This window comes from Vigna angularis, chromosome 10 (assembly GCF_016808095.1).
Source record: "Vigna angularis cultivar LongXiaoDou No.4 chromosome 10, ASM1680809v1, whole genome shotgun sequence".
Classification (NCBI taxonomy): Eukaryota; Viridiplantae; Streptophyta; class Magnoliopsida; order Fabales; family Fabaceae; genus Vigna; species Vigna angularis.
Genome location: NC_068979.1, coordinates 5,866,024 through 5,892,339, shown reverse-complemented (window position 1 = coordinate 5,892,339; position 26,316 = coordinate 5,866,024). Strand labels below are relative to the sequence as shown.

The window sequence follows — 26,316 nt, the reverse complement described above, 5'->3', positions numbered from 1 at the left end:
AAGGTACATGTTGTATTTTCAAATTTGTTGGAAGATCTCCGCCAAATCCTCTATGTGGTTGTCAACTGATTGAGACTTCACCACCATGTCATCATCGTAGACCTCCATGTGTTTGGTCAATTTGATTGTGGAAGATATTGTCCATCGGTCATTGATAGGTGGTCCTATGTTCTTCATATTGAAAGACATGACTTCATAGAAGTAGTTAGATCGTTTAGTGATGAAAGTAGCATTATCTTTATCTGGATGGTACATTGGTATTTGGTTATACCTTGATTTCGCATTTAAGAAGATCAACATTTGATGGTTAGATGCACCGTCAACTAGTTGATCGATACTAAGGAGTTGGTACACGTCTTTTGGGCATGTCTTGTTCAACTTGGTGAAGTTTATGCATATTCTCTATTGGTAGCTCGATTTCTTCACCAACACTACATTGGCAAGCCAAGTAGTGTGTTTCACTTCCTTGATGAAACTTATCTCTCACATATTCTTCACTTCAGTCTCAGTCTCTCTGTTGTCTTTTACCTTTCTTTTCTAAACTAAAGTTTCTTTTAGATGATTGGTTTTGTCTCCTTAAAATAGTCTAGTTGTGCAACATTAATAATAAACTTCATGTTTTTTATTATTTATATTTATTTTAATAAAATTTCAAATGATTAATAAACTTTCAATATCAGCATAAATTAGTTAACATGAATTTATTTATTCTTATATGAACTTATGGCTTCCTAAAATATAACATGAGAAAGAAAAGTCTTAAAGAAATTGAAAAATTATTTGGAACCTCCTCTATAACTTCCATTTTTTCTTTTTAATTAATTTAAAATTTTAAAAATAAAAAATATCCAAACATAATTTTAAACATACTAAAAAAATATAAGATGAAAACTTTAAACAAATTTCTTTTACTACCACCCTCCTCATGCTTCTGTCTCGTCCATGGATGACCACACAACACAACTATTTTATCCTGTTTTATCTCATACTTTTCTTTTTCATTTTTTTTTTCAAACCTTTTTCTTCCCTCACGTCACACTGTGCCTTTCAGTAGATTAAGGACATTATATTTTCTCTTTAAACAATTTAACCGTTACATATATTTGTAATATTTGTTTGTTTCTTAAAATGGGTGACTTTGACTCCATTGGTTCATTTTTGAGGCCCAACCTAAATTCCATTTTATTCTGTAAGCTGGGTTGTCAAAACTGGACCTAACACACGTTAAATTAAAAAATGTTAAAAATTTTATAACCCAATTCACTCATTAACAATATAATCAAAATAATTCCTTAATTTTTTAGATACTATTATAAATTTAATAATTGAAATTTAAATATAAAAATATCAACTTCAATTAATTCATATATAAAAAATAATTTTTTTTCTATTCAAATTTATTAGAGACCATTTTGACATCACTAAATATAAGAAAGAAAGAATAATTGGAATACAATTTAAATTTAAAACACATTTATTAATTAAGGTGAACCTAGTTAAACTAATTTATATTTGAATTTAGATCTTTTGTTACTTACGGTTGAGTGTGAAGAAAGTATCTATCATTAGTAATATTTTTATATTTATTTCTTAAATGTTAGATGTTACTTAATTTTTATTTGGTGCTTGTAATAAATTTAATTTAATAATTTAATAAATAGTAAGGACGACGGGGCACGTGTGGCGCTGGCAAGTCGCAACTGCCTCCACCTTATTTCTTAACGAGCAACGAGAAATAGAGATTTTGTATTTTATTTTATATTTTTATTTTATTTTTCATATATTTCTTATTTCCACTTGTGTCTCCGGGTGAGGTATTTCCCTTTTCTTTTATGCAGAGACTGAGTCTTAGGGTGAGTGACCCGCTGCAACCCAACTCGTGCATTCGAAGAAGGGTTGGTTTTGGTTTGGTAAACTTCCATCCATGGTCTCCGAATCCGAACTCATCGGCCGCCTCCGCGAGTTCCTCCGGAGTTCCGACCTCAACACCACCACCACCGCCACCGTCCGCCGCCAGTTGGAGGCTGATTTCGGTATTGATTTATCCCACCGCAAGGCATTCATTAGGGAACAGGTCGACTTGTTCCTCCAGACCGAGCACAACCAACCGCAACAGCAACAACAAGACGACGACGTACCAAAAGACGAAGGAGAGGAAGAAGAAGAAGCCCTTAATAATCCCGACCAAAGTGAATCATCCGATTCCAAGGAAGAATCGGAAGAAGACGACGATAACGACGAAGAGGAACGAGATAAACCTAAGCATGCCAAAAATGCCCAGAAGAATAAAGGACGGTTAGTCTGTTCTTGCCTCCGATTAAAAACAAACATTGCGTGTGTTTTTCTTTCAATTTTTCTGATTATCCGTGTGACGGTACGTCGAATTTGATCGGGAGCGTAGACTTCCTGCCATTTGCAATCAATGGCGTCACTGCTGGATGTTAATTTTTTTTGGGGTGTTTGCCCCCCCTTTTTTTTATGAAATTTGATTATTTTGTGATGTCACATAGTCACAAGCACATGGCTTTCGGTTATTTTGAACAATTGGGGTCCACTCCCAGACTATGCTACGTTGCTCTCTATAAAATTTGTGTGTTTTTCAAGTCAGTGACTAGGTTACTTGCCTTGCATGTTTAAAATGATCAAAAAGTGTTCAGTTTTAGTTTTTTTATGCACTTATATGCATCTGATTCTTTGCTTTGCCTAGCAATTTTGTTTCCTTAAGCATGCTTTCTTGTGCGGTAATGTCAGTGACTGATGACTGATCAAATTTTAATTATTTTTTGTCTCTCTGCATTTGTGAAGAGAAGTTTTCTGTCATCTGACTCGTTTCGTTGAATCTAGACAGTTGATTTAGCAACGAAAACTTGTGATTACACAATGCATGTTCCAGTCCTACTTAATGTGTAGTTAGTAACTTTTGCTTATCGTTACTATGATTGGATCTTTGAAGTGAAATGCCGATTCTCTTACAATTGAATGATTGCTGACAGTATAATGGATCCAAAGGTGGCCTTAAAAGTTGTACAATTTCTAGTCAAATTCTTTCCTTTCCCTAATCTATGAATTCAAAACAAATCATAAAAACCTTATTATCTATTTGTTATATTAACACATTTCTTGTCTCCCAATATTTTTTTGAACAAATATGATGGAATGCTGGTGTCACTATATCCAGACCATTGGCCTTACTTGTCTTTAGTCCAAACGTAAAAAATGCACACTCAAAATGCAGTTGTGTTTTTTGGAGTGTTATCTGCAAGCAATGACTAATTTGTGTAATACTGGAGCCACAACAACAAACCATTTCAACAAATAAGTTTCATACAATTCTCCATAGCAAGTATCAAGATTTTGATTCTAATTATGATGCTACATTATTCAAATACCGTTGGTATGGCTACATAAAATATGTAATACTACCTAAATTTAAATATTTTCTGTGGACAATGCCCTTAATTTAACAGCTTCTGTTTCATCTTTTGTTTCAGATCTAACAAGTTAGGTGATGAGGTAGCAAAGAAAAGAGGTGGTGGATTTTGCAAATTGTGTAGCCTGTCTCCACAACTTCAGGAATTCATGGGTGCTCCAGAAATGGCCAGGACTGAGGTATATATTCTCTTTCTTCTCAGTTTTTAGTGAAAAAAATTGGTAGTTAAGATAGACTACTCTACTACTACTGATCAAGGTTAGCTACAATTTCTTTAAAAGTGTGTTTATGACGTAATTCTGTTTCTGGCCTTATAGTGTCTATTTATAATGTTGCCCTTAGGTTGTTAAGCAAATATGGGCCTACATTAGGGAGAGAAATTTGCAAGACCCAAATAATAGACGGAATATAATTTGCGATGATCGAATGCGGGCCCTTTTCAATGTCAACTCCATCAACATGTTCCAAATGAATAAAGTATTGTCGAAGCATATCTGGCCGTTGGATTCCGATGATGGTATGCTCCTACAACCTTACCCTTTCTTATTATAATTATGTGATTTCCAAATAGGATGTTGAATACTCTTTTAGATTGTTGTTTTTCATCGTATTTTTAGACCAAAAACTCAATCTCCTTTTAGTTCCTCCAGGTGACCTTATTGTGACTTGGGATTCTGACGCCTTGATATTGTCCAAGTTTTCTTCCATAGGGTTTATTGTCAAATATATATTTTTTTGGGTCCCCCGTTATTAGACATATAAAATCAAACAACTGTTTTGTGCAGCAAATCCCTTTGCATAATTTTATTCTGAAAGAAAACTTTTATCGTTTTATATAATATATCCACTGTACTGATTGTTAACTTGTATTTGATGATACTCCAGACTTTTGCTTCCCTGTTTCATTCGTTTGGTCAATATTTTGTATATTACTTGAAAAGATATTGTTTAAATTGCATCTCTTGATATAGTTGTCCAGGTGAAGTCCACACCAAAGGAGAAGCATAAGAAGCAAGAGAGAGATGATGGTATAAATAATGAACTCTCTTAATGTTCTATATTATTTGATTATCCCATCACACTCTCTTGGCATTTATAAACTGTTTCCCCGGCATATTTTATCCCTGTTTACATGTTTTTATTTATATTTTCATTGTTCATAATATTCCTTTTTAATTTATTGAAAATAAAAGAGAGAAATAATTTGTTAAAGTATATATATTAGAAATCATTTGAGCAAACGGGGATGAAATGAATTTGTTTTAGGGCAATTCACAAAATGTGGTGATAGTTTTTACTTACAATATACTCCCTGTATAACCTACCTCTATGACAGATTCAGATGAGCCAAAAAGAAAGGAAAAACGGCAGAAGGGAGCAGGGAAATCAGGTTTTCTTGCTCCTCTTCAGCTATCAGATGCCCTTGTAAACTTCCTTGGTACCGGAGAAAGTGAGTTATCAAGAACTGATGTTATAAAAAGAATGTGGGATTACATTAAAGGAAACAACCTTCAGGTTTGTCATTGTTCTAATTTGTCCTGTGCCATATTTATGCATGCACAATTACATATATGCACGTATACATATGATATATGATATATGATATATATATTGCTTGAATAAAGCTCTGATTTGTTTCCCTACATTGGTGATAATGGCTATGTGTAAAGCTTGAGAAGTTGTATTCAATTCAAACTATTATACTTTTCGGTCAATTAAAAAATTATCTACCAACTACGCTACAGCTCTTATTATAGCAATTTTAGATAGTGCACCTCAAGGAATGCACCATTCAGATTATAACTGGTTTGTTTTGTATGTGGTAGTGTTTTCTGATGTATACAGTTCTGTTAGAAGTTAGCTTTAAACGCAGTCATAAAATATCCTAACTCCCCACAAGCACATCCATTGGTTCTTTGACCACACCAACCTTTGACTTTACTGACAGATGCTTACGGTTCTCTTTCCATATCCGCTGACCACACCGACTTTTGAAGTTAGCTTCCAACCCCTCTTGACCGAGAAAATTGGTGCTATCTAACTTTATTACTACTCTGCTTATGTAACTTCCTCATTATTAACCAATATATTCTTTTTCACAGTATATTTTGTCTACCAGCTTAAAATACATTCCCACTGTATATGCTGAAAGTTGTAGAACATAATTTGTTTGATGGGCATGCTTGGAGTGAAAATGGAACGAATGGAGGGGATGGAATTTAGTGGACCGCAAATCAGCATAATGTTTAAATGTTTTGTGAATCTTCACATGTTTCCTCTAAACTTATTTTTGATCCTCTAATACGATGTGTCTCATTAGATTTTCAAACTTCCATAGACAGTCATTTATTATCATCTAATGTACGAACAGAAATTGTAAGAGGCTAAAAATTGAAATTAATGAAAACATTGTTCACGTTTTTTTAATTTGTGATTATTTTTCTTAATTATAAATTGAGATCATTTTTTAATATGAGTTTATCCGTCATCAAACCTCCTATAAGCTTACACTACTAATTGGTGAAAACTCGTTTTTACTGTCCACCCTTCATGCAAGAGCCCCATGGGTTTGAACTTAAAGCAGGGACAATACTGGCTACCTTTAAGCTATGTTTCTGAACTTTATGTGTGGCTGTATTGTGTGTTATTCACGTTTGCTGAACACCGGTTAAATTTCTGAATTGTGATTGTTTTGTCAAGGATCCTTCTAACAAGAGGCAAATAATATGTGACGAGAAGCTGAAAGAACTCTTTGACGTGGACTCCTTCAATGGCTTCACTGTTACAAAACTGCTGGCACCACATTTTATAAAGACGCAGCAGTGAGTTGCTTGTACATCGTTACAGTCAAGCATGGGATGATTGGGGAATTTTGTTTATCATGTTAGTTTCTTAAGAAGATTTCCTGTGTCCTGTTGGCATGCCAGCAGAAGGGATAGAAATTTGTAAAATGACAGATTTTCAGTAATTTTTTCTCGAAGATTTTCATGTTGTGACCTTTTTGTTTTAAATTATCCTAGTTTTGCTACTTTGGCAGTTGAAATTTTTTGTATATTTGGTTCCTGAAGATGCAAGGAGAATGTTGGCCTCATATTCTACTTTACCATTTTGGCAAATATAGGAAACAATACTAATTTTATATGAAGATAGCAAAAGTAATTGCAATTCTATCGAGCTAAAATCTGGATTTTGGTTTTCTTTACTCAACCACTCAAATTCAACAAGCTAGGGAAGTTTTAGTCCACTGAACTATGATTTTAGTCCCGTTTTTTTGTTTATGAATATGATGACTAATGTTATGATTACTTTCGTAAAAGGAAAATGTTCCCAAAAAATAACTACTCACAATCACAACAATTTTCTTTTTCTTTTACTTTGAAGAAAGTTTAATATGATCTACTTTTGATGAATTAGTACTATGCGAGTTAAATATGCTTTTGTTTTTAAATTAATATAAAAAAATTGTGTTTTGTTTTTAAAGTAAATTATAAACTATTCTTTTATCATTAAAAACTATGAAAGATATGTAAAATGTTATTTTCATAATCAACATGTGGGGGTTATTTTAAATTCTTATTACATATTTAACCATCATCATAAGACTTAATTAAATTAAGTTTACGATAAATGATATTTACAATTAGATTTTTATTACATGTTTTTGTTTGATTGAGTACTTAAATATTTTGTATTTTTCAATTACATTTTTATTGTTTAATTTTTAGATGTGGTGTGGTTATTATCTTGTCTCATTTTAATTGTCTAAACATGTAAAAGAATGAGTGCCTTTTTATGACTTTCATTGAAAACATTTTTTATAACAAGGTATTTATGTTTTTTAATGACTTTCACATGATTATCTATAATAACTAAGGAACTCTCTACTCATCACTATTGGTGAAACTATATTAATTATAATATATTTTATATTAATCTCATGATCTTATATTTTTTTAACACATGGATCCAAATAACCAAGATGACTAGATAAGATAACATTAACTGTGAAAAATTCAAACAATCAGATCTCAATTCAAAAATAGACAAATTATAAGTACTCACTATCTTAAACAAATTTAATAGAAACTTAATTGAAAATATTCAATTTATCATGACTTCAAACTTAATTAAGCCTAAATTTTATTAGAAAAATGTAAATACCTTTTGCTAGCCCATATTAAATGAATTTAATTTTTTTTTATAATGGTAAAAGAACATATGAAAGAAAAACATTATATTTTTATGTTGTATTCACTACTTAATTTTACCTTTTAGTATTACTAAAAGATAAATATCTTTATTATATTTCTAAAACATTTATTATTTTATAGTATTATATTTATATGATTTTTTATTGGACTTTAAATAATTTTCAAAAAGTAAAAAATCAATCTGAAATTCGTCTTAACTGATAAAAAAAAATTCTTCCACTTAAATTCATACAAAATTGCCAGCAGCGCAAAACAATTCTTTTCATTGAAGATTTATGATGATTAAAAAAAAAATTAATTAAAACTGAATAAGTAAAGAAAATCATGAGCAATCTAACTTTTAATAATTTGTCATACTTCATTGCTTTCGGAAAAAAAATTATAAAGTAAATCAATAGTTTTCAAAAATACAAAAACAAACGACTTCATTTTAAATAAAAAGAGAAAAATATGTATAATTGACTTAATGTGATCAAAATAGAAAACAAGATGAATTGGTCGTGGCATGGTAACACATCGGGTTGGGTACGGATAGTGTATATTTTATCCATAACCCAGATGTTATTTGTATGGATATCTGTTTAAAAAAATTAACTGATATTTTAAAATCTGCAAGTACTCACGAATACTTACAAATATTAAAAAATATATATTTTATATATTTTTAAAATAAAATTTAAATAAAATTACAAAAAATTATACAAAATTCAATATAAATTAAAATTTAATTACAAATTACATTTAATCTAATAAAATATAAATTAATTTTATTTAAAATTAAATTAAATTAAATAAAATATAAATTATATTTTTATTTTTATTTTTTTGGATAACGGAGACTGCAGGTCGGGTAGTATAATATCTGTATCCAATCTGTTTATAAGCTATATTAAAATACTCATTATCAGTTACTCGCGGGTACCAATTATCGTTGAAGATTTTATCCATGAATATCCAGAAGCGAAAATATTTTTGTGGTCCTTGTGAATGTGAATTATTACTGAAATAATTTAGTAAGATAAATTTAAGTAATTTTTTTTATCTTTTAGTCTATTTATTACATTTAATATAAAATGATACATAATTTTTATTATTTCGAACAAAAACAAGTTAATAAAAATGATTTCATTTTATTAATGGTAAAGAAAATAGTATTTTGATCATTGATAATGATATTTTTAAAGTTATAAAAATACATGCATATCTTGTTATTCATATATTTTCAATTAAAACAATATTTATTGGTTATTGTTATACATTAACTAAAATATTAATTTTATATTAATTAAAAAGCATCACATTTGTTAATATATGAACACGAAGATAAACAAACAATATGACAAAAAGAAAATGAAAGACATATTATTCAATCAACAAAAAATTTAAACAAAAAAGACTGAATTAAAAAATTTAATTTTTTTCAATATTTAATAGATTAATAAATTAATAAATTAAAAGAAAGTTATAAATACCTAAATTTGTCATAACCTTTAAACTTAATTAAATTTTTTATCACCAAATTCTTTACAATTTATTACACATTCTTGCTTTTGAAAAGATTTAGGAAGTAACTAATATGATTTCAGAAATAAAATTAATACAAGATTTAGTTTTAAGTGAAGAGATAAATAAGACAGAAGATATAATATGGACTTTATGGTAAAAGTTAGAATAAATTATAAAATATATTCATGATATTATTTATAAATACAATTAATGTTAACAGAAAAAGCCGTCTTAGCTCAGCTGGTAGAGCGCGTGGCTTTTAACCACGTGGTCGTGGGTTCGATTCCCACAGACGGCGATGTAGTTTTAGTAAATCTCTTAAAATAAAATGAAAATTGTTTAATGCAATTAATTTTTTTTCTGGTGCTAATATTCATCTTGAAAATAAAAGGTGCGCTAATTTGTAATTACCAAAGCATTATGCCAAGATAACGTTGAAAAACATAGTAAAAGTGTTATCTAATTTTGTAAAACAAATGAATAATTTAAAACCTTTTCCTTTTCATGAAATTCCGTAATTTCAACTTGTATGAAGAATAACTTTGTGTGGTATAGCACAAACACATAAACAAGAAAAAGAATAAATATTAATTTATTCCTTGAGAGAGGTCCTCCGTACATGTCATATACTAATCCGGTTTAACATAAAAGATTCTTATAAGAATAGCTTCCGTTCAGAATATTATTCTGGTTTGATTAGCTTAACTGAAAAAATAAGGTAAATGGAGAATAAATATTTTATTAAGTTATAATATATATATATATATATATATATATATATATATATATATATATATATATATATATATAGGTTAAATCATGTTTTTGTACTCATTTTTATTAGAAAATCTAAATTAGGTTTTTTTATACTACTTAATTTAGTCTTTACGAAAAAGTTTGATACAATCAATTATTTTTATTTGTACTGATAATAATAATGTTAAATAGATGTTATTTATCAATTTGTGATTTTTAAATATTTTGAAAAAATACAAACTTAATTCTTGTTAAGCTAACATCATGTCACATAACAATATCAATATGACGTGACAATATCTATGTTACTATCATTTTAGGTATCATTGTGTTAGTCTCAATTTGGTCTATGTATCTTTATTAAATATTTATAAGAAGGCTAAATTTATTTAAATTTATATTTTACTTAAAATTATCTTACCGTTGTTGAGAAAAAAATTAAAATTAATTTTAACTAACTAAAATGTTAAACTTATTTAACAATTGCATTTCATAAAATAAAATAAATATCAACCTTTTAATTATTTTAAAATTTATATCTTACATTGTTGAAAGTCTCACACTGACTAGAGATAAAACCAATTTATAATATAAGTGAGTGCAAATCTCACCTTACAAGTCGGTTTTGTGGAAGTTGAATTACGCTTAAAGTTCACTTCTTAATATGGTATCAGAGCTATGGTTAGAGCTTATCCTAAATATGTGTTGTTTGTTTGGCATGTTGTTTCACCCTTATCAGGCTGTTATCGGACAACTCTATAATGTATGTTTATACCTCGGCGTGAAGGGGGTGTGTTGAAAGTCCCATATCGACTAGAGATAAAGCCAATTTATAATATATAAGTGAGTGCAAACCTAGTTTTATGAGGTTAAGTTAAGCTTAAAGTTCACTTCTTAACATACATTAAACTTTATTTGTTTTGATATTTTATAACATTATATCAAGTATGACAACACGTCAAGACGAAGACGAGTTTTGATATTATTATATACTTGTACCCATGTTTCTACCCATACATTCTTTTACTATTTCAATATCAATAAATTAATTTATACAAAAATAATAAAACAATTGCAAAAAAAACATGTTATCATATATATTCAATATCAAAAAGTATTATTGTCATTCAATATCAAGTATTACAAAATAAATTATAATTGTATACATATCAAATTAGAGTACCAAATAAAATTTCACGTGAACAAAAAATTTAGTACATTTTCAAAGATTAATAAAACAAAGTTGATAAAATTAAAAATATTTTTTAAAAATTGCAAAAAAACATATTCAAATTTAAAAATAGTTTAAATATCTCTTTACTTCAATTTTTTAAATTCTAATGAAATCTTCTTTTTTAACACTAACAATGCAACAGTTTAATGAAATCATAAAAAAAAAACAAAGATTAATATAATAATAATTGAAATTTACTATAAATACGTTCATATTTTGAACTTGAATATATGTTGAATTATGATAAACAAGATTCATCATGATAACATTAAAGTATTATATTATAATAAATATTTTTTTATATAAATATAGTGATAGAATTACAGTTATGATAATGAGTTAAAAAATAAAAGTAATTATATAAAAATATCAAAGCAGTATTTTACATAATAAAAGTAAACAATGAATAAAAATTTCAAAAAGAATAAAAATAATCAAATGTGTGTCTTAAAAATAATTTGAAACACTTTGAATGAAATCGTAAAAAGAAAAACAAATGTGATAAGATAAAAAAATACTTTAGAGATATGAAAAAAAAATTCAAATATCAAACAATAATGAAAATTGTTTTAACAAAACAAAAAAATATCTTCAAAAATTAAGTATAGGAAAATAAAGAGCATGTATTTTGTATATTACATACTAAATAAAAGGTTTATGCTATTAACATTTAATTTGAGAATTAAATATTCTCATATGAGAAAATAAACAATAAATTAAAGTTATTAAAAAGGTGTAAAAATATTCAAAATGAAACATACAAGTATGAGTATTTTAGAAATTTAAAACAAAAATGTGGATGAAGGTATGGATGAGTATTTAGACGGGTATATGGGATGGGGACATGACACATATGTACATACTTATCATCATCCTCATACCCAATTAAAAAGAATCGAATATTACTTATATCCAGACAATGCCATGATTCCATGTCAAAACATGAAAGGTTTGGATAATAATCACACTAAGAGACTCATTTATTATTCTCTACATCATATTTTAATATTTTTTATTTGAACTTATATTGCAAATAATTGTATATTTTAAAAATATGTGAAATTCAATAATTTTATACAAAATGTTATAGTTGGTTTAAAAATAACAATTTTATAAATTCAAATGTTAAAATTTTAAAATAATTCTAAACAATTTTATAAAAATTTAAAATAAACAAATTTAAAAATTGGAAATAATTTTAAATAAAGTTAAATGTAAAATATAAATTTAAATAAACTTATTTTTAAAAATATTTAATAAAAGTATCAATGCTAATAAAATTATTTGTATGTGATCGAGGTCGTACCCGAGTTAAATTAATAAGTAATTAAATGCAGCATACTAGGAGAATTGACCCCTAAGTCGTCTCTCAAGGACCAATTATTAGTTTAGACATTAGATCAAACACATGGTGGGGGGTTTAAAGTGGTTGTGTACTGAAATAAACTAACTAAAGCACAAAATTAAAGAACGATTAAAGATAGGTTAATGATAGCTCGGTTGCACTTGTTTCCAATCAAAAATTCACAACAAATATTCAATCATATGACCCTTAATCCAACACAAAATAGACAACTAAGCAAAGTCTAAATTGGTCTTCATAAAATGCGAATTAAGCAAACACACTCACACAAATTCATCAATTCTGCACACACACAGTAATCGACTAAGCAAAAATTATCATGCATAAATTAGACCACTAAACGAGGACCAAGTGCACAGAACAAATTGCATTTATGGAGGGGCACACAAGATAGAATCATAATTAGGTTCGAATAATCTCAAAGAAACCCTTGCAACCTCACTAATAACCAACCTACAAAATTAAACTTCCATGGAACCGAATTCAATGCATCAAAACATAGCAGCTCAAGAACACAGTGCAGAAACAAAATTCGGACCAATTAAAACAACACCAATGCACAAAACAAAACTCTACTACTAAAACGAAAATAGAAAACGCATAATGGATAAAACAGTGCTGGAAAACGCAATTTAATGGAGCAAAAACGTAACAGGAGTAGAAAACGAATTGAAATTGGGAATGAAATCAAAACTCTAAAATGAAAGTGCAATGCGAGAATGAGAACGGAATTAAAGGTGCAGAATCGAAATGACAAAGAGAAGAAAACGAAATTGCATTACTAGAATTGAAAGTGCATTAAATTGTAAATGAAAAACCTAAAACTCCAAATTTGGAAAGCTCTCCCTTGTTATCCAAAAGTGCTAGAAATGTAAAATGAGAGAATGAGAGGTGTGTTTGGGGTTTACCCCCTTTTGCACACAACCCTAGGTCAAAATACAAAATGGGCCTAATCCTAAAAATGACAAAAAATGACCCAATGTATTAAATCTGTCTAAAAAGCCACTACAATAATTAAATCTAAAACACTTATGTGGAGAGTGGTTGTTGACATTCTTGCCCTCTTGAAATCCAAAAATAATATTCCAAACAATTCCCTGTAATTAATAATGGACAGAATTAGCCTCAAATAATTCAAATTAACTAAAATAAGAATTACTGGTGAAATTAAGCCCAAATATCAAGCTAAGTGAATTGTAGAAAGTATTGATTCAGTACAACATTTATATAAAAATTAAATTTGGTTTCAATTTTGAAAAGAAAGAAATTGCTTAATTTTTAAAAGAAATTGGAACTGAAATGAGACAATAAAAATACAAGGACCAGTTGATACAAATGTAATGACACTTGACATCAGAGTAACACGTGACATGTGACATTGTCACTACTATATCACACTATTATTGTCATGTGACATGATGTTAGCTTGATACATGACAAGTATTTTGTTTTTAAAAAAATTAAAAGAAAATAAAAATAAACCACAAACTAACAAGTGACACATTTTTAACGTTGTTAGTGTAATACTAACAAAAAGAACTTAGTTGCATCAAGTTTTCTAAAATATAAACCAAATTGAGACATAAAAAGAAAAAGACATAATTACATAAAAGGGTTGCACTCATAGAGTGAAAAGCTCTCTTATGTAGATATTTTCATAAGAAGATTGTCTATGAGAATGCGATCAATTTCACAATACGTGAAAGACTTATTAATGCATATCACTAAGATGTAATGAACTCTCAAAGTGTGGAAAGTCCATATATGTATATATTTGCATTAGAGATTCACCTATAAAAGTTAGTAGACATGTTATAGATTGTTTTTCATTTTTAGATATTTTTTTTAATATTTTTCTAGGGTGTTATTTTATACCAAATTATGAAAACTAATTGTCTTTGTATATAATTAATAGGACCGAGAGACACATCTTTTCTACTGTGATCTTCCTATCCTTTGACCTCTGAATCTCCTACTTCAAGCACTTCAAGTCCAGACTAGGTGAATGTTACCTGCAAAAAGGCACTCTGACGCTTAAGTCAGACGTTGATCAATGATCTTTTTCTTGCCATCAAGTATCAGAACTCAATTAGACCTACTTACCTTCGTGGCTCAACCTTCTATTTATAAGTTATTTCATGGATCCTAAAGTGACATAGGTCCAATTAAATGAACTTACCTTTAAATCCGGTTTGTTACTCATAAATAACTTCCTTAACCTGCAATCAAATATCAATATTTTAATCAATATCTTTAATTATTCTGTTATTAATTTATTAACTGTTTATTTGCTCAATTACCAATATCTTGAGAGTGTTACTCCTTCCACCACCCCATCTTCTCCCTCCACCTCCCCAATTTTTTCTAAATTTCAATCTTACTCTTTTTACTTTTACCTTTACCTATTTTACTTTTTATTTTTTAAAACTCTAATCCCCTTTCACTTTCACTCTTTCTATCAGAGGCAAGCCCCTACTCCTACCCCCAATTTCTCTTTTTCTTTTCAATTTTCACATTCGTTAACAGATAATTTAATTAATCCCTACAATCTTCTTCGCCAACAGTGTCACGAGTCCCCTTCACCTTCTCTACGTCACCACCATATATCACATCCTGTGACTTTGAATATCAGAACTAGTTTATTGAATCTACACCACATTGAGAAATCCTCACATTCACATACGTTGATGAACTACCACATGAAATTTGTTGTTCAAACTATCAACTTCTTTCCATTACTTTTTAAAAAATATGACAAAAGTGATCAAATCATATACAATATAATGTAACTAAGCTTTCGAGAATAAAGAATGAAGAAAAGTTGAAAACGAAGAGTAGTGTTAACAGATGTGAAAATTGAAAAGAAAGAGAAAAAATGAAAGTGGGGTGGGGGCTTGCCTCTGAGAGAAAGAGTGAAAGTGAAAGGGGATTAGGATTTTAAAAAATAAAAAGTAAAATAGGTGAAGGTAAAAATAAAAAGGATAAGATTGAAATTTAGAAAAAATTGGAAAGGTGGAGGGAGAATATGGGGTGGTGGAGGAAGTAACACTCATATCTTGAATGTTGACCCAATTATGGTCCAACATCAATTACTTAAGCACTAACCCAATATTAATAACTTAATCACTGACCCAACATTAACAATTTAATCACGGGTGTTGCTCCCTCCACCACCCCAAGTGCTTCTGCACCTTCCCACTATTTTCTTTTATTCCAAAAATATTCTACACCTCCCCACTATTTTCTTTTATTCCAAAAATACCCTACACCTCCCCACTATCCTCAACAATCTTTTTCTTTCTCTCTCTGCATTAATGGAGCATTCATATGGCTTAGATTTAAACTTGTGATATATTGCAAAATATAAAATTCAGAGGAAACTTCAATAGTGTTTCTACCACTTCCATTTTATAAACTTAAAAGTTAGATGCAAATACAAAATAATAAAAATAATAATATTAATAGTAAATAATATATTATTATTATTATTATTATATACTAACTTTATAATGACGAAAGAACTAAATAAATTTCAAATCTTTAACAAATAACTTTTCTTTTATATTTTAAGTATTTAATAATATTTTTATATTATTTATCTAATAAATTAAATACTTTATTCAAGTAATTTGAGTCAAACATGTCGGTAAGTTAAAATATAATATAATGTTAAAAATTATAGATATGAAATGTAAAAAATACACACACACACACACACACACACATATATATATATATATATAAACATTTTTCTAGAAATTTAGAACAAAGTTTTACCATTTATTAAGTAATTTGAAGAAAAAAAATATATTGAACAGTGAAAATAAGATTGAATCAAACTTATTTAAGGGAAAGTGTAAATAAAATTTTGCAATATATCACAAGTTTAAATCTGAGCCATGTGAATGCTCTATTAATGTGGAGAGAGAAAGAGAAAGATTGTTGAATATAGTAGGGAGGTGTGAAATAAAAGAAAATAGTGGAGAGATGTAGAGTATTTTTGGAATAAAAAAAATAGTGAGAAGGTACAGGAACACTTTTGATGGTGGAGGGAGCAACACCCTTTAATCACTGATCTAACATTAATAACTTAATAGCTCACCCAACATTTGAATCTGTTTCACCAAGGAATAGACCGATCCTCTGTACCATACACTGGTAACATTAAAATTTTAGATAATTATATCAACTTTCAATTGTTATGTGAATCAATTTTATAGGATTAATATAACTCTTTATATTTAGACTCTAGTTGCATGACTTTAAAGAATCGTAGATAGACTAAAAGTTAACCAATTGTGATTGATATATAATCTAAATATATAATTTAATACTATGACATCTAGAATTTCATGAGACCTTCTTTATAATGTCATAAAAAAAAATTAAACGGATAATGTCTTAACATTTATATTATTTGATTTGATTTTTTATAATAAATCATTTGAAGTTGTGAATATAATAAGATGGTAATCCAAGCTTGTTGTTGTGATAAAAATACTAAGTATAAGTATTTATCGGTGAAAGTATAAGTATTTATCGGTGAAAGGAGTTATTACGCTTTTAAGTAGAAAAATATTACATTTCAAGTAGAATTGTCAAAATGGGTCAATTCCCGCGGGTTAACCCAGCTCACCACGGATTCGGGTTAAGTTTAAAAAAATTGTATTTTTTTTATGCAAGTCATGCGGGTTGAACTCGTGGTGGACTGGGTTGGTCCATCAACCCACCTACCTAATTTTACTTTATTAAAATTTAATTTTAATTTTATAAAAAATATTTATTATTTTTTTTGTTTGAAAAAATTATTTAAGTTCTTTATTTTCAAAATTAATTAAATACCCATGTTAGGAGTGAAATTTTGGAGTGAAATTTGTTTAGATTTGAATTATAGAAAGTTTGTAATTTTTTTTATTTAAAAAAAAATTGTCATCCAACCCGTTTACCTACCAACCTGTGGTGGGTTGGGCCAGATTCAAATTTTTCTGACTCGCTAATAAATGAGTCGGGTTGGATTGGCTCACTAAATGATCAACCTGTGATGGGTCGGGTCGGATCGAGTGATCCGTTTTGAGAGTTCTAATTTCAAGTATTAACTTGTGACATTTTAAGGTTACACTTTTAAGGAGTTATTTTACTTTGGTAGATAATTGTTTAGAGAATATTATTTTAAGTTACATAATTATCTTGTGACATATATGTTAAATAGATCGAACAACAATAAAAATATATATATAATTTGTAATGAGACTATTATTAAATGTATATTTTTAAGTAGAAAACAATTGTGCACTTAATTACAAACTATAGATTTTGGAATAATAATAAAGATTCAATCTAACAATAATAAGTTGATGTTAAAATAAGGTTTTCACGTTAGGTTTTATGAGATAGATAGACTAAACTATTTTGACTACATCAAATTATTATTATTACTTACTAACACATGAGTAAGGTATTAATTTGTAACGAGTATTACTCAATATGAATATTTTAAAAAAATGTATTAATTCTTTAGACATTTGCAAGATAAAAAAATATGAATGCGTATTTTCAAATGTTTGTGAAGATTAAAGATATGCATGTAATTTCTTAGATTTTGGTATAAGTTATAAATATGTAAGTGAATTCTAAATTTTTATGTATATTTATAATATTTCCTTAAGAGTTAATAAGTCATAGATACTGATTTAAAATTGAAGTAAAAAACAAAGTAATCTGAAAATTGAGTTTGAAGGGCGTGTCTAATATTATTGTATAACATAATGTTTTCACTTATTTAGAAAGGATCGTGGATTAGATGGTATGATGATGTATATCCCTAGTCTCTCTCTCTTACATGAAATCAGATTTAGCATCATATCTATCCGGATCTATTTCACAGGACAAAGAATCTGTCTTATCACCGTTCACCGATGCCAATCCCAACGAACCAAAAACAAGTATTGAGATTATCAAGATTTTTATTTCCTAATAAGACAATTCCCAGTATCAACACGCAAATATCATGAGTAAAAGATAATAATATAATATAAATAGGAGAAAGTGAAGGCAGAAGCAATGGCTCCCCTTCATCGTCCCCTCTGTCATCTATGAATACGAATATGGTGAAATGAATATGAGAGCAAAAAGGCAAGGTGGCATTGTCTTCATTGTGTTTTGTCCTTACACAACATCAACTACACCAACCAACTCCATCATTCTCCAATCCTTATCTCTAACATTTCGCAGGGTTTTCCAAAAAAAAAAATTATAGCTTTTTTTAATTTCTAAATTTAAAAATTAAAAGCTATTTCTATTTTAACTTATAATCTATTTTAGTCTTAATTTTTAAAAATAAATAGATATGATCATTTTAATTTAAATATATTAAATTTTTTATATATATTATATATTAAGATAATATTTAAATTATTTATATCATTTAAGAGGTTGAAATTCACATAATATTAAAAAACGTCATTTAACAAGTTTCATAAAATTAATGTCATTACGTTAAAAATTTTAAAATGACATTATCCATTATTTTTAAAATTAAAAAATGAAAATATATTAAAATTTGTGATAACAATAAATTTCAATATTTTAGAAACTAAAACTATATTTAATCATATTTTTATTAATATTTTTACATATAAATATTTCACACCTCTTAATTTTTTTAGATATTAAGTGTAAATTTTATTTTTAATTTTTTTATAAGTAGAAAATATTATGTCTTCTTAGAAACTTTGAGTAACATTTTAAATGGAAGCGAGGAAGTATCTTTTTTAAAGTAATTTAAAGCGTTTAATAGATTTTTTTTCCTTGAGTCATCTTGATGGTTAAAGTACAAAACAAAATATTTTTTAGTGGTTGAATTTGATGTTACAATTGAACTTGCGACAATCTCCCCTCTTTTCTCTCCATTGCAAAACATAGTACAGCTCCTTTTGACAATTAAAAGCATAATCTATTTAATGATTTTGTCCATTCGATCTATAGATCACAATAAAAAATAACCACCAGCAACAATTATTAAACGAGTTTCACGTGCCAAGTTAATTAGTTGCGTTAAGATACTAATAAAGCGATATTAAATTTTAGTATATGTTACCATAGAGTCAGTGCGACCGATCGGTCAAGCTCACCACGTTAGTACGAACGGGGTCACTTGATCTGGATCGATCATCGACGTAATATTTGTTGAAGAACCTCTTGTAGCTGTTTGCTCAAGACGATCTTTGAATGTCATTATAAACACATAATTAATGATATAACGGTCACAGTGAAGCGGTTAAGGTTTGCACTGATTCTCATTAAGAGATAAGAGAACTCTGACTAATTATTGATAGACTTGCGGAGATAAATTCTGACTTGAGCGTTGGAGTGTTTTCTGCAGGTCACCCCCTGTTTGAGGTTTGCAAGGAGAAATCTAAGTGTGGAGACTGAAGTACGGAGGACTGATCGGTTGAAGATAGTGGAAGTTGGAGCACTCTCAAGCAGAAGTAGCAGGCGTTATCCTTGTTCCATTTCAGTAGAAACAGTATATATTTTTTTAAATACCACGATAGGCATAAGGAATCGAAATATACAGTAAAATAGGTTTGGATTATTTTTCAGAAACCTATTTTTTTGTTTTTATATAATTTTGTATTGTTTTGGATTTCAATTTTAGAGAGATGTGAAACTTAATGTTAAAGTTTATGTTTTGATTTAGAATCGAAGTCAAAAGACTTTTATTTTTTAGTTTGTTTTGATATGCTTTGGTTCGGGACTGAGTGCTATGTCAAAAATAACTGGTGTCAAAATTCTTTGTTGCAGTAATGCACCAATGTCTTTTCTTTCTATTCCAAAAAATCACTTGATCTAAAAAAACTTTGAGAAACTAAAACAAAACTACCAGCCAAAACCTTTGAAAGTTTTCTCTCCAAACATGTTCCAAAACATAAATAGTTCCCATAAACTTAAAATAAATAAATGTTTATGCCCTTAAAAGTTGAAAAATTACTCACATATTCACCTTGATTTCACTTAAAAATACCAACACATGAAGCAAAACTAGAACAACCCCTAGTTGCAACATCAATATTCACCTTTAGTCAATTAAAAGATTATGTCCATAAAAGAAATCATACACCTTCACTAGTTTGAATATTGAAAAATTAAAAAAAAATCAGAGATAATACTACTCATATGTTTCTTAGTTATTCTCAACCTTACGCATTAACTATTTAATTTGAAAAATGACAGAAAGAAACACAATTGAATTATGAAATCTATTATGAGTACAAAGAGACTTAATAAATTGAACAACCAAATCCAAAGAAAAAAACTGCAACCCAAAATCGTATATAAATAATATAAAAAACAAATTAGAGAAAGATTCAACATTATTACCATATAAATAACACAGACCATAACACTCTTTTTTAACCTCCAAATCAATAGATAAGTGATCATACAACAATTTCCAAAGTTTTAACGGGTGACATCTCATCCAATTAAATTAAGTTTTCTCAATCTACACATTTCATATTAGAAGTGTAACACTTTTTTGTAACTTTTTAATAAAACATATTAGTATCACTCAAATCCAATTATGCACATTCTTATCCTTAGTAATCATTAAAGAAGAAAAATCATATAAATTAACGGCAAAAGAATGAAAGTTTTAATGAGTATCTATATACAGGCTAAACGAATAACAAAGTTACTCTATCAAAATAAAAAATTATAACCAATTTAAATATGCAAATGTGAAAACCAATAATCATTTCAAAAATTAATATAATAATTATTACTTAGTATAAAAAAGTATTTTCAACAACAACATATTATATTATAATTATATATATATATATATATATATATATATATATATATATATATATATAATACCATGCTAAAATGTTATATAAAAAGTAGAATACTTTAAAGAAGTGTGAATAAGAGACTTTCTAACACACTCTTTGAACACATTACTTCTTAGTAATTGAAATTTATTAAAGATTACAAAATTGGGCGAATCTCGCATCTTATTTAACAAAGTTCTCTTGTAACTTTCTAACGCAGTCAAATAAGAAGTGTGTTATAAATAATGTATTTGATTAAAAATTATATGAAAATAAAAACTCAACAAAATATTAAAGATTCAATAAAAACTTATTTTAAATTTCTTAATGAATGTTATAAATGAAAATGTATTAACAAAATTTATTTAGAAAGAACACTGGAAAGACACTGTCCCTCTAACACATTACTTTTTGAGAAATCAATTATAAACAAAATTTAACTGGTTTTTAATATAACTCAATACATGCGACAATCTATATATTTTGGGTTTCTTTTTACATAAGTTGTCAAAACGGGTCATTCGGTTTGACTCGGTCTGGTTCACCACGGGTTGGTCACTTAGTGAGTCAACCCAACCCGACTCATTTATTATCGAGTCAGAAAAATTTGAACCTGACCCGACTCATCACAAGTTGGTTTATTGGCTCATTTAATTACAATTTTTTTTAAATAAAAAAAATTACAATTTTTTTATAATTGAAAATCTAAACAAATTTCACTCCCAACATGTTTAATTAATTTTTAAAATAAGGAACTTAAATAATTTTTTCAAGCAAAAATAAAATAATAAATATTTTTTTATAAAATTAAAATTAAAATTTAATAAAATAAAATTAGATAGGTGGGTTAGTGGGCCAACCCAACCACCACAGGTTCAACCCGCATGAACTGGATTTAAATGAGCCGGATTGAAATTTAACCCGCATAAAAAAAATATTTTTTAAATTCAACCATGTTCAAATCCGTGATGGGTCGGGTTGGTCCTCGGATTTTGACCCATTTTTGACAACTCTACTTTTCATATATACTTGCAAGATCAATGACTTTTGGGACACTATTTTTTTTTAGTTGAAATTGATCGAATAAAAAATGACAAAACCAACATATAGATTCATTAAATGTATACTCAAAAGAGTGTTTTAAATATACGTACTCAATATTTATCTTTATTTATCACTTCCAACAGTTGTACACCCATAAAACAATGACTTACTGAGTGAAAAAAAAAACACTAAGATGTCTTCCATGTTCTACAGTTATTTTTCATCACTTTAGAGAAAAAAGTGAGTTTAATAAACAATATGCTATAAACAGACAAGTCTTTCATGGGAGATAAACTATATGAGTTAATGGCAAAATTATTGTGCCAAATCAGTCATTGATTTTCAATTGTAGGAAAAAATAAAAAAGAATAGAATTGGTGAAGTGTGCACAGAGGTAAATCTATTTTTTTAACCAATATTTGGCATGTGAGGAATGATGAGATGCTCTTGAAAACGCTTAGACGCTGAAACCAAAGAATCGAAACTAGAAAAGGAATCCCAAGTGTTGGCATCTGACGTTTGAAAAAAATGGAAAAATGTAGAAACCACGAACGAATGGTAGTAGTGGAGGAACAGAACCGCAGAAGAAGAATATCACCGTTCGAGAAAAGTTATTCCGAGACACGTGTTGTTATCGCGTTGGAGGTGACAACCGTTTGCCAGATTCTCATTTGGAAGATACAGTAAGCACAACAAATGAAGGACCACTTTAGGTTTGGGTCGTTCATTAGGTCTGTGTATGGACAAAGAGAGAGAAGAAAGCAAATACTCCAATACCCCATCAATCATCATCTTGATGATAAACATCAAAATTTAAAACGTTACAAGAATCTTGCACGTGACACACATATCATGCTCCTGCTTTTTCATTTCTTTTGGCAATTATCCTACTCAATTATGTTTGTAAAATTGTTTACGGCTTTCGTGTCAATGTAGAAATACTTGGTTTCTTATTTTGTCTGTCGAGTTTGAACTGCTTCAAATGTTATTAGAAGGTAAGTTATTCCTGTTTATGGTATATAAAGTTTGAACGGGTCCCAGGGAATATTACTAACAATTTTTTTAGGGTGGGCAAAAAAATTCACTTTTGTTAGAATCCAATATGTTTAAAATTTCAATCCACTTAAAATCTATTTTATTTCAATGTGATCTACAATTTATAATTCTTTTTATTGGATATCGTTTTTCGAATTCATATTTTCAAATGTGAAAAATTAAATATTCAATTCAAATTTTTAATCTAAACTTTTTAATTGGATTGTACTAAAGATCAATATGTATTGATTTAAACGGAAAACTAACACGAATCAGTCTAGATCAAAAGCCAAGATAAATCAATCCAAATTCAAAATTAAATTAATTAATTTGAATCCGTTTGAGTTGAAAATTGAGGAGTATATACCTAATTAAAGGATGACACGATTTGATCGAATTGGATACAAATTTGATCAAATTCACTCTAATAAGAACTATCAAAATCGGATTAAACTTCAATTGAGTTCAACCAAATTAACATTTGTCGAAATTCATTTTAATTTTTTTATATTAAAAAAATGATTTTGAATTTTGAAATTGATCCAAATATTTGAATTTAAATTTAAATCTTAATTGAAATATTTAATCTAAATTTTAAAAAATCCAAACTAATTTTTGCAATAAAAATGGATTTGGATCTAAATCTTAATCTAATTAATTTAATGTAAACTAAATCTGGATTGAATATTTAAAAATGCAATGCATGTCCATTCCTACTAATTTTAATTTAGAAATAAAAATAAAGTGAAATATAAATCAACATCCACTGATTAAACATGTTATATCAATACGAATAAAATATGCCAAAACATAAAGAATCGTATTTTATATAAGGTCTAAAACCTAGGATAAATAATGAAAAGGTGGGCTTGAACAGAACTAAGTGACTTTGCTTCAATTTAAACTTGGAGGTAACTAATCTATAAAAAGATGTTCCATTTTAATCCATGAACTAATTAATGACGTTTACAATTAAGATTGATAATCATTATTAAATAGCTTTATATAGAGATATTCTTACCAGTGTTTTTATATTATGTTAATAGATTTTGACAATTTCCATTGGGTGGAGCGATGAAATCAAAATAATTTTAACAAGGATTTCATGTGTTACTGGAAAGGTATAAAATAATAATGTTGAGTATTTACTATTAACCATCTACATTTTGAGTTAATATTCCATTTCAAATTAGTATAATTAAAATGCTTGTATATATTTCCATCTTACTATGAGCTTATAGCTTACCGGGTAAGGTGACAAGATAGTTGGAAATGATCGAGCAGTTGACATGTCAGGAAAGCATCTCATGACCTGTCGGTCTCGACAACTGTTGAGCAGAGTTAAGACATAATTAATATTACAACGACTTAATGTTTGTATTAATGATCATTAAGAGATAAATTAGTTGGTAAAATTTTTTAACTCTATAAATATGTTTAGTTTCGAGGTAAATAGACTTTTTATTCAATATTGAATTACAAAAAGTTTACAGGAAAAAAAATTCTGACTTCAGCGTTGGAGTGTATTCTACAGATTATTCCTACATTGGTCGGTTATAGAACAAAGAATGTTCGGCAGATACAAAAACTCTCCAAACGGTTATCCTCGTCTCATTTCAGATTTCAGCAGGAACACATCTCATTTGAGACAACGATTTTGTTTAAAACTTTTAGACATTTTAGAATGGTATAATAAATTATGAAATAAATAAATATAACTAATATTTTAAAATAAAATTTTTATTACAAATAATAAATTGATTACGTTAGATTAAAATTGATTTCAATCCTTGAAAGTGTTTCTTTTCTTCACAAGTCATGATAATAGTATTAACATGTCATATGCGCATACTTTTTAAAACTATTTTTGAATAATTAATTATTGTAAAATCAGCTTATGATGTAGTAATTTTCTTATTCGGGTTATTATAATCACCCATGAATGTACTTCTTCATTTATTATACAGAAAAGTGAAATTATATGGCTGAAGAACCTCAAACTACAATTCAAGCACGCTTTTTAAAATCCACTTAAAAATACAATATATTAATTGGTATAAAAAACATTAAGTTCAATATACTAAAACATAAACATATTTTAAATTTCTATAAAAGTAGTGAGCATTGATTTGAGGTATTTAAAAAACATTGTTGTTTACTTTATCTACAATTAAAAAAATTTGCTTTTAATTTTTAATATTATCTGACTATGATTAGTTGTTAATTTGATCCTATCATATAATAATTTCAAGTAAAGGACCTTTGTCAAGCAATATTGTTTGGCAACCGAACATTTAATTTGACTATTTTGATATTCATTCAAAGGATGCACGTCACGTCATATGTTAAAATAGTTTTAATTATTTATATAATGTTCCATTAATTTATTGTATCTAAAAAATAAGTCTATGTTTTTTATAATTAAAAGCAACACTAACAAATGTGACTGAAGAAAACAGATAAAGTAAGTTATTCAATTACGGTTTTGAATATAGACTAGAAAAAACTTCTCAGTGATTGCTTTTAGATATTAGTAAATTTTAATTACTTTTTTATTACTTAATAAGATCATATATAAAATGTTTTTCAGTCTTGCTGTACTACAAATAATTCTCTTTTATTTTATATACATGCTGTTTTAAGGAATAATATTTTAAAAAAATATAACTAATTGAAGTAAAAACAAATAATTGCATTTTAAATAAGGATAATCCTGTAGAATTCAGATAATATGGTGATTAATTAAATTATGAGCTTTACTATTTGATCTGGAATGCGAAAAAAAAATAATTGTCAAACATTAGGTGCGGTAAAAGTATGAGTGGCGTTATCTGAAATGGACGAACGAAATAATTTAGAAAAAAAATAGAAAATATAGTGGCGGAAGCTGAAAGACCGGAATG

General features: G+C 27.9%; 1 protein-coding gene and 1 non-coding gene across 6 annotated transcripts; both read left to right on the top strand.

Moving 5' to 3' along the window:
* Positions 1-1,779: 1,779 nt before the first annotated feature.
* LOC108336087 (upstream activation factor subunit spp27) lies at positions 1,780-6,533 on the top strand. 5 transcript variants are annotated; one of them, XM_052869615.1, is made up of 7 exons: positions 1,781-2,295; positions 3,492-3,609; positions 3,773-3,947; positions 4,402-4,458; positions 4,767-4,945; positions 5,379-5,426; positions 6,131-6,533. In XM_052869615.1, exons 1-7 carry the CDS (start codon positions 1,925-1,927, stop codon positions 6,254-6,256), a joined length of 1,074 nt encoding a protein of 357 aa, XP_052725575.1. In that variant the 5' UTR covers positions 1,781-1,924; the 3' UTR covers positions 6,257-6,533. The 5 variants fall into 5 exon arrangements, with proteins under 5 accessions (XP_052725576.1, XP_052725575.1, XP_052725577.1 ...); XM_052869617.1 differs by lacking the exon at positions 6,131-6,533 and adding an exon at positions 5,533-5,690; XM_052869616.1 differs by lacking the exon at positions 4,402-4,458 and having other exon boundaries at positions 1,780-2,295.
* A 2,839-nt stretch (positions 6,534-9,372) lies between these two features.
* On the top strand, positions 9,373-9,445 carry TRNAK-UUU (transfer RNA lysine (anticodon UUU)). Its single transcript has one exon. It is a non-coding gene; the product is annotated as a tRNA-Lys (tRNA).
* The last annotated feature ends 16,871 nt before the right edge of the window (positions 9,446-26,316 follow it).

Excerpts from the sequence above, each read along its gene's own strand:
- LOC108336087 (XM_052869615.1), top strand. The coding sequence starts at position 1,925 with ATGGTCTCCGAATCCGAACTCATCGGCCGCCTCCGCGAGTTCCTCCGG. Across the intron at positions 3,948-4,401 it reads GCCGTTGGATTCCGATGATG|TTGTCCAGGTGAAGTCCACA; the intron begins GTATGCTCCTAC and ends CTCTTGATATAG. Across the intron at positions 4,459-4,766 it reads GAAGCAAGAGAGAGATGATG|ATTCAGATGAGCCAAAAAGA; the intron begins GTATAAATAATG and ends CCTCTATGACAG.